Here is a 15,572-nt window from a genome sequence, read left to right as displayed (position 1 = left end):
GCGACCTGGGGTGGGGGGGTCCCTGCTCGCCTCCAGAGCGGCTCCTTCCAATGCCCCCCCCCCCACACACACACACACACAATCCCCAGGCTGGGTAAATCCCCTGATTTCAACCCAAACTGCAAAGTGGGGTGAGGTTCGCTGGGTCTGGGCTAGCGGGGGGCTGGGGGCGGGAGTGAGGGGCACCTTTGCCCGGGGTGACAGGCAGCTCCTGGGGTAACGGGCTGGTTCCCAGGGGTCCCGCCAGAGAGGAAGCGTCTCCCCCTCCCGACTGGCTCCTGCAGGGACAGCAAAGGGCTGGGGGGGGGGGGGGCAGGCCCCCCACGAGGCCGCAGTTCCCCGGTTTCCCCACCAGAGGGCGCGGGAGCATGGTTGAGTTCGGTTTTGGGGGGGCGGAGGGGGGGGTTAGGTTTAGGGGCTGAAACCTACCCGGGAAACTCCCACCCACGCCCCGTCCCACCGAGCCCCTGGTGCCCATTGCAAAACCCACCAGGGCTGGGCTAGCAGGAGCTGCGGGTCGGGAGTGAGGGGCACCAGCAGGGCTGGGAGGGGCAGGGCTGGGCTAACAGAGGGATGCAGGTCGGGAGTGAGGGGTACCTGCAGAGCTGGGGGGGCAGGGCAGGGCTAGCAGGGGCTGCGGGTCGGGAGTGAGGGGCACCGGCAGAGCTGGGAGGGGCAGGGCTGGGCTAACAGAGGGATGCAGGTCGGGAGTGAGGGGTACCTGCAGAGCTGGGGGGGCAGGGCAGGGCTAGCAGAGGCTGCGGGTCGGGAGTGAGGGGCACCGGCAGAGCTGGGAGGGGCAGGGCTGGGCTAACAGAGGGATGCAGGTCGGGAGTGAGGGGCACTGGCAGAGCTGGGGGGGCAGGGCAGGGCTAGCAGGGGGCTGCGGGTCGGGAGTGAGGGGCACCGGCAGAGCTGGGGGGGCAGGGCTGGGCTGGCAGGAGCTGCGGGTCGGGAGTGAGGGGCACCAGCAGGGCTGGGAGGGGCAGGGCTGGGCTAACAGAGGGATGCAGGTCGGGAGTGAGGGGTACCTGCAGAGCTGGGGGGGCAGGGCAGAGCTAGCAGGGGGCTGCGGGTCGGGAGTGAGGGGCACCGGCAGAGCTGGGGGGGCAGGGCTGGGCTAACAGAGGGATGCAGGTCGGGAGTGAGGGGCACCGGCAGAGCTGGGGGGGGCAGGGCTAGCGGGGGGGCTGCTGTTTGGGAGTGAGGGGCACGGGCAGAGCTGCGGGGGCAGGGCTGGGCTGGCAGGGTCTGCGGGACGGGAGTGAGGGGCACCGGCAGAGCTGGGGGGGGGCAGGACTGGGCTAGCCGGGGACCGTGGGTCGGGCTGCGGGGGGAGGGAGGCTGCGACGTTCCCCTCTTTCTGCTCCAGCGCAGCGAGCAGGTTTGGGGGTTCGGGGTCTCTGCAGAGAACCCCCCCAGGAGGCGAACGGGGTGTGGGGGAGTCCTAGTTATTGGCGCTGCGGCCGGTTTTTCAGGGGCCTGGCGCAGCTCCAGGCCTGAGACCCCCCGCGCGCCCCCTCCCCCGTGTCAGGTGGGGCGGGCTGGGGGCGCCCTGGCCCTGAGGGGGGCGGGGGGGTTGTTACTGTTGGAACAACTGAGCTGCGGCTCCGCTGGGCCCCCCCGTTTCCCCTCCCAGGCAGCGACGCCCCTTTAACGACTCCAGACTTGCTAGAGCCACAAGGGCGGGTTCCCTCCAAGCCCCTGCGGGGGGGCGAGTCCCGCCCCCGGCCCAGGGGACACCTCAGCCCCCCACTCAGTGGAGGGGGCGCGCGGCGCTGAGGCCTGGGGGCCAGCGGTGCCCTCCCCTCACCCAGCTTTCGGCAGCCCCCCCCCATCCTGACGGGGGGGGGGCAGAGCACTGACATTCACCAGCTGGGCCCCAGGCACGGGGGGGGCAGCATGGACCCCCCCCCGTCCTTTATCCCGCTCTAGGGGCTCCCCCAAACCCTCCTCCAAACCCCCCAACGGCGCCTGCTCCAGCGGCGGCACTTAGTGTAGGTCCTACCTATAAACAGAGCCGGCGGGGGGGAGTAGAGCAGGGAGCCGGGGGCAGGATGATCCAGCCCCCCCACCCCACACACACACCCCGCCCCGCTTCCCAGAAGCCAGGGTGAGGGGCACAGGGAAGGGGCGGGGCTGGAGCGAGGGGGCGGTGGGCAGCCCGCTCCCCCCCACACACACACACACACCATAAAGGGGCCAGCGGCCCCCTGCGCCCCTTTGTCTGCGGAGAATGGAGCCGACAGCTTGTGAAAGTGACACCGTGAATGGGGCAAGGATTGGGGGGGGGGGCGTCTCCCTGGGTAACCGCGGGGGCTCGGAGTGCAGCTAATGCGGGGGGGGGGGGGGCGGGGCAGCGGCTCCCTGAGCCCAAGCTCCTGGCGGGGGGGGGAGCAGGCCCAACTTTGAATGGGTCCGAGCTCCAGTGGGGGGAGACCCCTCCCCCTGCCCCTGGTTCATTGAGAGAAACCCCCCCACCCCAGATCCTAGCGGGGACTGAGTGTCCCCACCCCCCATCTGGGGCACAAGGTCCTGCAAACCGGCCTGGAGCCGCGGGTGGCCGGGCAGACGGGGGGGCTCGGCCCGGCCCCTGTCACCCCCCCGGGCCAAGCAGCGCCTGGGCGGCCCATGGCCCTGGGGGTGGGGCTGGGGGTCACTGGCTGCCTGGAGCTGGGGAGGACGGTCCTGGCTGCCAGCGACCCCCAGCCCCATCCCCCGGGCTGGGGGACTGGGGGAGGGGGTCTCCGGGGCCCAGCCCATGGGCCGGGGGGGAGCCCCCCCACACACACCCCCACACCCCAACACCAGCAGCCCCTCTCCCGGCCAGGGCAGATTTCAGCACCTGGGACAGCGGCCCTGCCTGGGCTCCCTCGCCAGAGCCCCTCACCTGCGCGCCAGGGCCGCGGGGGCCCCGCAGACAGGATCCCCGCCCGCAGCCCCCACCAGAAACGGGACCCCCGGCGGACGGAGCTGCCCCCACCCCGCTCAGAGATCAGCTTAACGCCCGGAACACGGATGGCGGGGGGGGGTCCCCTCGCCCCCGGGTTGGATTAACCCAAACACCAGCCATGGTCCAGACTGGCGAGTCTTGGCTTCAGAGCCATCCCGCGGCGGGGAGTTCCGCCGGGTAACAGACAGTCGCTCTTTGGACTCTTTGCTGGCGGTCGCCCGGCCCCTGCTACCAGCAGAGATCTGGGGGCTCCGGACCCCGACCCTGGACAGTCCGTCCCGGGTTTGTGTCCCAGCCCCCCCAAAAAACACCCCCGCCTCGGTCTGCTCCCAACCCGGCCCATCTCTGCACCCCGCGGCCCTCTGCCGCCGGGGGGGGGGGGCTGCCCGGCGAATGCTCCCCAAGTTCCCGGGGGGAGTCTGAGCCTGGGGCGGCTCCACGCTGGGGGCACAGGATCGGGCCCCGTCCCCCGCCAGCCCCCGGGGGCTGCAGGCTCCGGGGCCGAGTGAGAGGCGCAGCCGGGCCCCCCCGCCCCGAACCCCGCAGAGCCGGACTGGGGGGGGCGGGGGCGGGGCGAGCCCAGCCCGTCACCTGGCGCCGCGCTGCCATTGGACGGACGCTCCCTCCCCCGCCCCCCCTTGCGCCGGTCCCCCCGGCCGGCCCGCGGGCGGGTCAATGGGCACCGGGCGGCTCCGCAGCCCGCAGCTCGGCCAGCGCCAGGGGGGTCGGGGAACCGGACCGGACCCGCACCCGAACCGGACCGGACCGGACCCGGGGGCGGCGCGGAAAGCGGCAGCGGCGAGTTGGAGAAAGTTTCCCCCGCGGGGCTCCCCATGGCTCGGCCCCCCCGCGGCCCCGGGCTCTGACCCCCCCGGGCCGGCGGGGACCCCCGCTCCGGCCGGGCCATGGCCCGCTGGCGGCTCTGCCTGGCCGGGCTCCTGCTACTCCAGGGCTGCGGTGAGTGCGGGGGAAGCGGGGGGCTGGATTCACCCCATTGACCGCCCCGAGCGGGGGTCCGGGGGCAGGATCGGGCCCCGCACACCCGGCGGGGGGGTCGCGGCTCGGCCCCTCCCTTGTTCTGTCCCAATTGGCTGCTCCGCCGCCGGTGCGAGGTGGGGGTCCCCCATGGGGGAGCCTGGGGGCCACGGAGCCCAGCGGCCCCCCCCCCGGCTCCCGCCCCACCAGCACCCGGACCCCCGCGCCGCCAGGGGCCAGCCAGTGGGGGTGGGTGCGGGGTGACCCCGCGCGGCCCCCGGGGGGGCTGGAACAGGTGCCAGCCCCTGTGCAGCCAGGGGTGTAACACGTGTGAGAACCCCCTCCCCACGCGCTGTGGGTCTGACCCCGTGCGGGGCAGCCCCCGTCCCGTCCCCAACCCCCATCCTCCTGCCCCACGGGCTGGGGACACTGGGGGGCAGGAGCCCGCATGGCTCTGGGCAGAGTGCGAAGGGGGCGGGAATCGAGGCCCCGAAGCCAGCAGGCCCCCCCCCCTCCCCCGGAGACGTGGGGCGCGGCCTGTTTGTCAGCGGTGCGGGTTTGGGGATCGCCCCAGGCCCTCGAGGGCTGCTCAGATAGCTGGAGTGGGGGAGCAGTTCTCCGCCATGGACCCGTCTCCGGGAGGGGAGTGGGGTCTAGTGGTTAGAGCGGGGCTGGGCGCCAGGACTCCTGGGTTCTCTCCCTGGCTCTGGGAGAGGAGAGGGGCCTAGTGGTTGGAGCAGGGGGGGCTGGGAGCCAGGACTCCTGGGTTCTCTCCCTGGCTCAGGGAGGGGAGTGGGGTCTAGTGGTTAGAGCAGGGGGGTGCTGTGAGCCAGGACTCCTGGGTTCTCTCCTTGGCTCTGGGAGGGGAGAGGGGCCTAGTGGTTGGAGCAGGGGTGCTGGGAGCCAGGACTCCTGGGTTCTCTCCTTGGCTCTGGGAGGGGAGTGGGATCTGATGGGTTAGAGCAGGGGGGTGCTGGGAGCCAGGACTCCTGGGTTCTCTCCCTGGCTCTGGGAGGGGAGTGGGGGCTGGGGGTTAGGGCAGGGGGGGGCTGGGAGCCAGGACTCCTGGGTTCTCTCCCCGGCTCTGGGACGGGGGTCTGATGGGTTAGAGCGGGGGGGACCGGGAACTTTTGTGAGGCTGGTGTTAGTTAAGTTGCTTTGAGCCCCTCAGGTGGCAGGCACAAGAGATGACGAAGTGGGAGTGGGGTCCCACTTTGTTCTGTCACCCTATAGTTCTCAGTGTGTTTGTACTGGGGGGCTAGTTCCCCCCCCCCCCAGCCTATACGACATGGCAGTGTTAATCCATATCCCATTCAGGCCCGGTGATGGGGGGTCTGGGCTAGCCGAGCCCCCTTTGCATTGGGGGGATGCTGCAGCCCCACCTCCCCACCTGTGCTCCCTCTTCCCCTGTCCCCCCCAATCCTCCGCCAGCGCTCGGGCTACTGGCAGCCCTGTGGGGCCGCAGCCGGCTCAGTGGCTGGGCCGGGCCCAAGTCCAGAGTGAGTCTGTCAGAGCCTGGGGGTGTCGGGGTCACGGCCCCCAAGCCTGGGGGCAGCGCCGGGTGGCGGGGAGGGTACAGGGCGGTGATGGATCGGAGGGAGGGCGAGCGCCTTTGAGTGATGGGGCGAGTCATGGGAACCTCACCCCGAGCTGGTCACGTGGGCCAGGCCAGCCAGGCAGATGGGCCGCGGGGGCCCTGCCGGGCAAGGTGGGGGCGGGGGCTATTGTGCCTGCCAGGAGCACAATGGAAGCTGCCTTCACACCCTCTGACCTGCCCCATTGTTCCCCTCCCAGCGCCCCCCGAGGCTGGGCCCGGGCCCCCCTGCCCCCAGCGCAGTTGCTAAGGCCAGGCTGAAAGGCAACATCAATCAAGATGTCAGGCCGGCAAATCCCTGTGTCCCCCCCCCGCCCCCACCCACGGCTCCATTGTCACTGAGAGTTAACTTTGTGCTGCCCCTCCCACCCGGGAGCGGGCGTCTGGGGCCAGGGGCTGCCCAGCAGGAGTCGAGAGCGTCCAGGGATCACGGAGCCAGAACGGGGGCCTGGCGGGCAGAGCTGGGCGCTGGGGACGGTGAAAGGCCCAGGGACTCTGCCTGGCGGTGAATGGCCCACGAGCCCCTCCCCCAGCACCGAGGAGAGGGGTCTCTGGTGACACCCAGGGAACTGCCTTTTCCCAGCCACACGGCAGCCTGGGGGACTCCCTGCCACAGGGCCCCAGCAAGGCTGAGAACTGGGCAGGGCGCAGAAATGGCTCCCACATGGTGGCGGAGGGCAGGCACCCAGAGGAGAGCAGTATCTGAGGGCTCCTCCGGGCACATGGACCAGCCTGCTTGGGTGCCAGGAGGGGCTAGGGGTGCAGCTGGTCGTTACGGAAGCACCTGAGTGTGCATTGCACCAGCAGAGCTGTTACACGCTCCAGGCTCGTCCACACTATGCACTGGGGGCAGGGGGAGGCATGTGTATTTTGTGCACTTGCGTGAATGATGTAGGTGTGTCGTGCCATGTGCATGGGGGGGGGGTTTGCTCACTGCCCCTTTGTGTCTGCCCTGCCCATTGGTGCACACGCTGTGAAGGGATGTGTGTGCATTGCACGCCGACGGGGGGGGTGGGTGCATGTTCATTCCACACACGGGCGGACACTGCATCCGTGTGCTCGGTGTGTCAGTGCGTGTGCTGGGCACGTTTCCCTTGGTGCCCCAGGCGAGCTGGTCGGGTCCCTCTCTGGGGCTGAGCTGTGGGTCTGCGGGGGGGGGGGGAGGGGGCTCATGGAAAGTCCCTTGGAAACCCTTGAACCACTGCCCTTGTGCCCCAGTGTCATGCCCCCCCCCCCCTTCAGCCAGGGATCAGTAGCTGGGGGGGCCTCCGTCCGGGGGCCGCTTGGGATACGCAGGGGCTGAGGGTGGGCCGGGAATCAGGGCTGGGCTCGTTCACTTCCTAGCCTGTCCCGCTGTTTGGCTACGCAGTGTATAAGCAGCTGCCGTGTTCTGCCCCAGAGGTGGCTGACAACCCCCCCCCCCCCCGGGTTGATCCTGCTCCCAGTGGCCCAGGGAGCTAGGGCCCGATCCTGCTCCATTGCGGGTATTGCCCGAGAAGCGCTGGCCGTGGGGTCTAACGGCTGCTCCCCACAGAGCTGGGCCGCCCCTCAGAGCTGGCGTTCCTGCTGGAGCCGGCGGACGTGATCGCGGTGCGGGACCGACCCCTGGTGCTGCACTGCCAGGTGGAGGGGGAGCCGCCCATCAGCATCACCTGGCACAAGGACGGGGCCCCGCTGGGCAACGGCAGCCACACGGCCGTGCTGGCCAACGGCTCGCTGCGCATCGAGAGCTTCCACCGCCGGCCCCGGGGCGAGGGCGCTGCCAACCAGACCAGCGTGGGCGACTACAGCTGTGCTGCCCAGAACCGCGACGGGCTGCTGGTCAGCCGCAAGGCCCGTGTGCAGCTCGCCAGTGAGTCGGGGATGGGCACGCACCAGCCCACGGGCCAGCCTATGGTGCCACCTGCCACAGCCTGGCCCCGTGCACCAGCCCACAGCCTGCCCCATGGTGCTACCAGCCCAGGGCCCGGCCCCGTGGTTCAGTCCAGGGCCCAGCCCCGTGGTGCCACCTGCCCAGGGCCCGGCCCCATGCACCAGCCCAGGGCCCGGCCCCGTGCACCAGCCCAGGGCCCGGCCCTTGGTGCCACAGAACAGCCCTCGCTGCCCCAGTCCCCACTGGTGGATGTTGCACGTGGGCCCAGCCCCCTCCGTCCCTCCCCAAAGGTTTGGGGTGCAGGTCTGGGAGGGGTGGGTGTGTCTGAGCTCCAACCCCACTTGCGGGGGGTCCCAGCTGATCTGACTGAGGGTGGAGCCCTGGTCTCCCCCACACACACCCAGCTTAACACGTTGTGGGTGCCTCAGCCCCCTGCCTGTGGGTACATGGGGCGGTGGGGTGAGCGGGGGCTGAACCCTCCTTTGCGCCTTCCTGGCTCTGCCTTCTGCCACGTGGGGCCCCGCAAACCAGCTCCCTGCTGGGTGCCCCCCAGGCTCAGACACGGGGCAGCCCCCATCCCCTCACCCATCCCCAGAGTCCAATCCTTGAGGGGGCCACTTAGGGATCTGGGGCAAAATCAGTACTTGGTCCTGCTAGTGAAGGCAGGGGGCTGGACTCGATGACCTTTCAAGGTCGCTTCCAGTTCTAGGAGATGGGATATCTCCATTAATTAATTTATTTATTCATTGTGCAAGGAGGGTCCTGGGAGGGCACTGCTCTGAGGGAGAGCGCAGCGGGGGGTGACTCCAGAGGGGGATGGGGGCCGGGACCTGGGAGCGGGAGCACCTCTCCATTGGGGTCAGTGTCCAGGGGGTGCCCAGCGGGGGAGGGTGTCTCTGCCCTGACGGTGCCTCCCCCCACAGCCCTGTCCAAGTTCCACATGCACCCGGAGTCCATGGCGGTGGAGGAAGGCGGCGTGGCCCGGTTCCAGTGCTTCATCCAGGGCGTGCCCGAGGCCACCATCACCTGGGAGCGCAACCGCACGGCCCTGCCGCCCGGCGACCACCGGTGAGTGCGGGGGCGGGAGCTGAGAGCCACACCTGGGGGGGTGACGGTGGGACTGGCCCAGCCCAGCGTGGGGGGGGGGTGAGAGTGGGACCGGCCTGGCCCAGCAGGGCGGGGTGTGTGTGTGACAGTGGGACCAGTCTGGCCCAGCGCTCCCCACACAACGGACTGGGTCTCAGCCCCCGCCCTGGGCTCCGGCTCCGCTCCCTGACCTTCGCGCTCCCCCGCAGGTTCACTCTGCTGCCGGCCGGCATCCTGCACATCACCGGGGTGCGTCGAGCCGACGTGGGCTCCTACCGCTGCGTGGCCACCAACATCGCCAACAGCCGCTGCAGCCAGGAGGCCCAGCTGGTCATCAGTGGTGAGCGTGGGCCACGGCCCGGTGTGGGGCCGTCAGCAGGAGCCCAGTCGAGGGGTTAGAGCGGGGGACGGGACTCCTCCCTGGCTCTGGGAGTGGAGTGGGATCTGGGGGGGCTGGCAGCCCGGACTCCTGGGTTCTCTCCCCGGCTCTGGGAAGGGAGGTGGGTCTGGGGGGTTGGAGCTGGGATGAGGGTCTTGCAGCCAAGACTCCTAGGCTCCATTATCACCCTCTCTCCCTAGTCTCAGCCCCCAAACTCTACAAGGAGCCCATGATCCTGTCGGGCCCCCAGAACCTGACCATCACGGTGCACCAGACGGCTGTCCTGGAGTGCATCGCCACTGGCAACCCGCGGCCCATCGTCTCCTGGAGCCGGCTCGGTGAGCGGGCCCCGGGCTGCTCCTGGGCGCATGGTCGTTTGTGGGGGACGCTTCGGGGGTGGGGGCTGGAAAGACCCCTGGGCAATCACAGGGTGACACGGGGGGGCTGGGGGGTGAATATTGGGGGAGCTGAGTGGGGGGCAGAGTGGGAGGGGGGAGAGTGGGGGGGACAGTGGGGATGGGGGGTGAGTGACTGGGGGGTGCACAGACCCCCTGGCTGACAGGCCGCAGGGAGGGGAAATGGGGCCTTACCCCCAAAGGGACATGGCCCTGTCCCCCCCCTCACCCCCAGCTCCCCCCACCCCCAGACGGCCGCTCCATCGGCGTGGAGGGGATCCAGGTGCTGGGAACTGGCAACCTCATGATCTCAGACGTCTCCGTGAAACACGCCGGAGTCTACGTGTGCGCTGCCAACCGGCCGGGCACTCGCGTGCGCCGCACAGCCCAGGGCATCCTCATGGTCCAGGGTGAGTCTGCCGGGGCTGCAGGGCGGGGTGAGGGGCAGGGGGCGGACGGACGGACAGACACAGGCCAAGGGAGGACAAATGGCTTACAACTGCCTGGACAGTCAGCCCCTGGGCCGGCTAGAGCAGACAGGAGACGGACGGACGGACCGACTCGCACTTGGCTTTGTGTGAGCAGCGGGGCAAAGGTTGTGGGGGGCGTGACCCTCCCCTCCCCGTCCCAGCGATCTCTTCCTAACCACCCCCTCCCCAGGCTGCAGAGGGGCCGGGAGCCTGCCCACCCCCCCTCCCCCCGGCGAGGCTGGCGTGGGACTAAATCACCTTCAGCGGCTGGCCTGGCCTGGGAGGGACAGAGACTGGACGGGGCCAGACTGGGAGGGACTGGCCAGGGGGGTGTTTGGGGCCCCACGCCTGCTCCTAGAAGGGTTTCCATGCCAGGGATCAGGGAGCCCAGGGCTCTGGCAGGGGAGGGGCCCACAGCACGGTGGGGGCAGGAGACCCCCCTACTCGGACAGGGCCGGGGTCCGGTTCCAAGCGGAGGGTCAATCCAGTCATCTTCCCCATGGGCAGGGACCCTGGGGGAGGGACGCAGCCCCCCCCCGCCCCCATGCAGAGCGATGGGCCGTGACCTGCTGGTGCTAATGAGCTGCGGCCCCGTCACGGCGGCTTAGGGGGCCTTTCGGCACCAGCTGGGCTCACAGCAGCCGAGGGGCGGCTATTGTGGGGCTGAGGGGCTCAGACGAGCTGGGGGAGGGGCACTCGGCAGCTGGGAACCAGGGGCTGCGGGGGGGAGGGCTCTGCCGGCCCCAGGCCAATGCCTGGATGGGCAAGTCACCCAGGCAAGACAGGCCCGTGGGCCGGTGCATGAGATTGGCAGGGGCTCTCCCAAGCCACACTGCCCTCCCCAGGCCCAGCCCCGCGCCCTGGGGTGCCGGCGGCTTGCTGGGGCTGGGTGTTGGCTACGGGTCACCGCCCGGTCCAGCTGGGGTCGCGCTGGGCTCTGCCCAGGCCTTGGCAGCGTGGCTGGTGCCTGTTCGGCCTCTGCTGGGGTTATGGGGGGTCACTGTGGTACGGCTGGGGTGGGCCTGCGGGGCTCCCTTCACGGGGGTCAAGTAGGGCGGGTGGGCGGGGCAGGGAGAGGCTGGAGGTGGGGAGGGGAGGCCGGGGCAGTGTTCCCCAGTCTGCTCCCCACGCAACACCCCCCTCCCCCACAGCCCCCCCAGAGTTCGTGCAGTGGCCCCAGTCGATGTCCAAGCCTCTGGGCAGCAGCGCCATCTTCACCTGCGTGGCGCAGGGCGTCCCCGAGCCCCACCTCGTCTGGCTGAAGAACGGCAGGATCCTGGCGCCGGGCGAGAACATCAAACTCACCCACAACAACAGGTGAGCTGGGGCCCTGGGGCCCTGGCCCGCTAGGGGGCACTGGCCCCGGGGCGAGGACCCGGCTGGCTGGCGGGCAGGGAATGGGGCGCTGGCCCCGGGGCGAGGACCCGGCTGGCTGGCGGGCAGGGAATGGGGCGCTGGCCCCGGGGCGAGGACCCGGCTGGCTGGGGGGCAGGGAATGGGGCGCTGGGCCCGGGGCGAGGACCCGGCTGGCTGGGGGGCAGGGAATGGGGCGCTGGCCCCGGGGCGAGGACCCGGCTGGCTGGGGGGGCAGGGCCGATCCCAGCCCCTCACTCTCCGGCCCCCGCAGCACCCTGCTGATCCAGGGGCTCACGGTGGAGGATGAAGCGATCTACCAGTGCATCGCTGAGAACAGCGCGGGCACCAACCAGGCCAGCGCCCGCCTGGCCGTCACCCTGGCCCAGGAGCTGCCCAGCTCCCCCGAGGGCGTCCGGGCCGCCGCGCTCTCCACCACCTCCATCCAGGTGTCCTGGCAGGAGCCCCCCCCAGAGGTGACCGAGGGGCTCATCGGCTATGTGCTGCACATCCGCAGGGCGGGAGGTGAGCGGCCCTGACACCCCCCCCCAGCCCTCTTTTCCTCCCGGGGTCCCCCCACTTACATTCCCCCAGCCCCAGCAACCCCCCCCACGTCCCTCCCGCCGAGCCTCCAGACTGCACCCCCCCAGCCACCTCCCATTCCATGCCCCCCCCCCCCGAGCCTGGCCCGCACCGAGCCCCCAGCCCCCGCCAGCCCCCAGGCCTCGGCAGCCGCTCATCAGCCCCTCGGGCCTGCCTGTTTCAGAGTCCGACAGCCGGGAGCTGCAGGAGGCCGTGAGCAAAACCACCTTCCAGCACCTCTTCACCGGCCTGACGCCCGCCACCACCTACTGCATCCGCCTGCGCGCCTATTCGCCGCTGGGGGCCAGCCAGGACTCGGAGCCCGTCCTGGCCACCACCTTGGGCAGCAGTAAGAACCCCCTCCGCCGGGGCATCCGAGCTCCCCAGCCAGACACTGGGGGGCGCTGGGCAGCAGGGGGCGGAGGTGGGGCTGAGCAGGGGGCACTGGGCTGCAGGGGGTGGGGCTGAGCAGGGGGCGCTGAGGAACAGGGGTGGGGCTCACTGGGGGTGCTGTGCTCCACAAGGTGCCCCCTTTCCTAGGTGCTGTACACCCCAGTTCCTGACCCCGGTCACATAGGCCAGGGTGCCCCCCCCCAATTGCCTGGCCTCTCCTGTCCCAGCATGCTGCCGTGTTCCACCCCAGAGGTGGCTGCATATCTGGGCTGGGTGAAGAGCTCCCTCTTCCTGCCTCCTCGAGGGCTGGGCGGGTGGGGGGGGCTGTCCCACTATCAGGCGCTGAGCCCCATGGTCTGTTCAGTCCCCGCAGCCCCCGGCTTCTTCACCAAGGTGCTCAACGCCAGCGCGGTGCAGGTCTTCTGGGTGCTGCCCCCCCAGCCGGGCTGGATCGAGGGCTTCAAACTCTTCCACCGCAAACTGCCCAGCCCCCACTTCGAGGGGCCGCAGCTCCTGGCCAACACGGCCAACTCCTACGTCTATAGCAACCTGGGTGAGTGCGCCCCCGGCCGGCCAGCGCCCCCCCACCATGGCCCTCTCCATGCAGCCCTGTGTCCCCACGGCCTCCCCCCTGCAGCCCTGTTCCCCCCTAACAATCCCCTCCATGCAGCCTTGTGGCCCCCATCGCCCTGCACCCCCAATGGCCCCTCCCCCCGCAGGCCTGAGCTCCTCATGGTCCCCCTCCATGCAGCCTGGGGCACCTCATGGCCTCCACCTGGCCCCTTTGTGACGGTCCCCTTGGTTTCTCTCTGTGTTGGGGGAGGGGGGCCTGGCACCGCCCCACCCCTGCCTGGAGCAGGGTTCACCCCTCCCCATGTCCTCTGCCTGGCCGGTCTGGGCTCTTGCCGGGCGTCAGCCCAGTGCCCCCGCTCACACCCTGTGGCTCCTTCCCCGCAGAGCCCTCAGCCGCCTATGAACTCCGGCTCCAGGCCTTCAACGGGAACGGAGACAGCAACAGCACCGTGCGGGTCGTCCGGCTGGAGGGGAGCGGCCCGACGCTGGGTGAGGGGCCGGGGGGGCTGCAGCAGGTGGGCCTGGCTGGGCCACAGACAGGCTGCGAGGGGCTGACAGCTCCGAGCTGGGAGCCAGGACTCCTGGCTCTGTTCCCCTCTGCCCTGCACTGCCTGCTGCGTGCCCAGGGGAGACCCCCTGCCCCCCAGTGACACACAGCCAACTGGGGGGCCTGGCCGTGGGGAGGGCGGGGGGGACCCGGCCCGTGGGCCGCAGGTGGTCGTGGGGAGTGCAGGGGGGACCGGCCTGTGGGTTTGCCTGTGGGGGTGCAGGGGGGACCCGACCAGTGGGCTCCCTGTGGTCATGGCGGGGTGCAGGGGGGACCTGTCCCGTGGGCCGCCTCCGGAGGGGGTTGTCCGTGCCCAGGGGCTGTGTGGACGCTCTGTGCTTCCCCCCCTGCAGACGCTGACCCCTCGTGCCCGTGTCGGCCGGGGGAGGAGAGCTCACTGCCCGGCGTCGTGGTGGGCGTCCACATCGGCATGGCCTGCATCATCTTCTGCCTCCTCTTCCTCATGCTCGGCTACCACAGGAGGTGAGGCCCCTGGGCGGCCGCTCTCGCCCCGCGGCTCCTGCCCCATTGGGGGGGAGGGGGCAGAGCCAGGGCCTAGGCCTGTGGGGCTAAGCTCCTGGGGGCATCGGGTCAGTGCTCCCCAGGCCTCACTGCCAGCCCTAGGGCTTTCCCCATGAGCCGGGCCGCTCCCCATGCTAACCCCCACCCCGCATTGCAGCCTGTTCTGCAGGAAGGGCGCTCAGGACAGCTGGACGGTGCCCCGGGGCGCAGAGCTGGCCCAGCCCGGGGCCCGCGATGCCCCCCACAGCCTATGCACCCAGCCGGGGGAGGCCAAGCCAGTGGAGATGATCGACCTGGTCCCCCAGGTGAGGATGTGGGGCCCAGCCTGGGGGGGCACAGGCAGAGCACCAGTGGGGGGACCCACAGTGCAGGGCCGCGTCTCTGGGGCAGGGCAGGCCCCAGGGAGGAGTGGGGCAGTGGTGACATCAGGACCAGAAGGGCTGGGCTGGGCCCCAGGCCTTGGGCTGCTCCGGCAGAGCCCAGTGCAGGGGGTGGGCGGGAGGGCTGGACAGCCCCTGGGCACAGCATGACCCTGCCCCTCCTTCTTCCCACAGACTCGGCCACGCCCAGATGTGCCCCATGTCGAAGTCCCCATCGAGCACTACCCTCCCCCGCAGCCCCCCGGGTAGCACCAGCTGCCGGCCTGGGGGCCCAGCCGGGGGGGGAGGGGCTGGCCATAGCTCAGTCCCCCCTGCCCCCCCAGCTGCAGGGATGCCAACCAGAACCTCCAAAGAATCTACCTCACCCCCCCCCCCGCCCCAGGAGATCTATTTTTGATACACAAACCAAAGCTACCTCAGCCATGTCCTGCCTGCAGTGTCCCCCAGACCCCCCCCCCCCCAGGCCGATCCCTGCCAGCCCAGACCCCCAGCGCGGGGGCCCGGGTACCAAAAAGCCCCTTGGGGCAAAGCGAGAGGAATTGGGGGGGGGGTGAAAGGAGCCGTGGCGACGGGCAGGGGGCTGCAGCTTTACCCCCAGCCCAGTGCACGGGGGGGGGGGGGTTAGTGTCCCCCCCTCGCCAAGACAGGGCTGGGCCCCTCCCCCGCCCATGGCCCCTGATGGGGGGGACAGGAAAAGTCCAGATCCCCTTGAGCTCCCCCCTCTGAAACTGGGGGTTCAGCTCCCGCTGCCGCAGCAGAATCAGTTTGTCACAAACCTACACCCCCCATGTGGGGGGGGGGGGCAGGAATTATCCCACCAGCCTCCCCCAGGTGGCGCCTGCGCCGTGATGCCAAATAGCTCCAAACCAAATGGGAACCATCCCATAAAGCCCCCACCCCCCCCAGGCAGGGGGCCAGGCCCCCAGCCCCCCCCATTCAAAACTCCCTTTGCTGCTTTGCCATTTTCTGTCTCTATCCAAATATTTTTTAAAAAAACGAAAGCGAAAATTCTGCCAAAGACGTGAAGGTTTAAGGAGCCGGTGCTGCCCCCCCCCCCCCGACAGGCGCTGGCACCAGGCCCAACATCTCTTTTATCCCCCCCCCCCGCGCCCCGCTGGCACCTTGGGTCTGTCCTCCCAGCACAGGAGGCCCCTGTCCTGCTGCCCGTGGGCACGGGCCACCCCAAGGCCAGGCACGGGGCAGTGCCTGGGGGGAGGAATACGCAGGCTGGGGGGGGGGGGGGGAAGCGTGTCCCCAGTGACCAGGGCACGCCCAGCTGGGGGGCACAGAACCACCCCTCCCCTCAGGGAGCTGCAGAGGCAAGAGCCCCAGTCCCTTAGCAAAACAATAATGTCTGTCCCCTCCCCCCCCACGAGTGCTCCAGCTGGGGCGCGGGGGGGGGCATGGCACAGGCCCCTTGGTGCCAGTCCCACTTCCAGACCCTTAAACATGGGCCATGGTATGAATCGGGGGGACGCCCCCACCCAGTAGCCAGGG

The 15,572-nt window shown here is 70.4% G+C and overlaps 1 protein-coding gene across 1 annotated transcript; it reads left to right on the top strand.

Annotated features, from left to right (window-relative positions):
* Positions 1-3,858: 3,858 nt before the first annotated feature.
* Positions 3,859-14,324, top strand: LOC128826835 (immunoglobulin superfamily DCC subclass member 3-like). The gene is made up of 14 exons (XM_054010341.1): positions 3,859-3,910; positions 7,057-7,374; positions 8,319-8,463; positions 8,691-8,875; positions 9,061-9,198; positions 9,507-9,665; positions 10,877-11,042; positions 11,353-11,603; positions 11,845-12,009; positions 12,418-12,606; positions 13,011-13,115; positions 13,527-13,656; positions 13,853-14,000; positions 14,250-14,324. The coding sequence occupies exons 1-14, from the start codon at positions 3,859-3,861 to the stop codon at positions 14,322-14,324; spliced, it is 2,226 nt and encodes a 741-aa protein (XP_053866316.1).
* The last annotated feature ends 1,248 nt before the right edge of the window (positions 14,325-15,572 follow it).

The sequence above is a fragment of the Malaclemys terrapin genome, chromosome 21, assembly GCF_027887155.1.
Source record: "Malaclemys terrapin pileata isolate rMalTer1 chromosome 21, rMalTer1.hap1, whole genome shotgun sequence".
Lineage (NCBI taxonomy): Eukaryota > Metazoa > Chordata > Testudines > Emydidae > Malaclemys > Malaclemys terrapin.
This window is presented reverse-complemented; position numbering and strand designations above follow the sequence as displayed.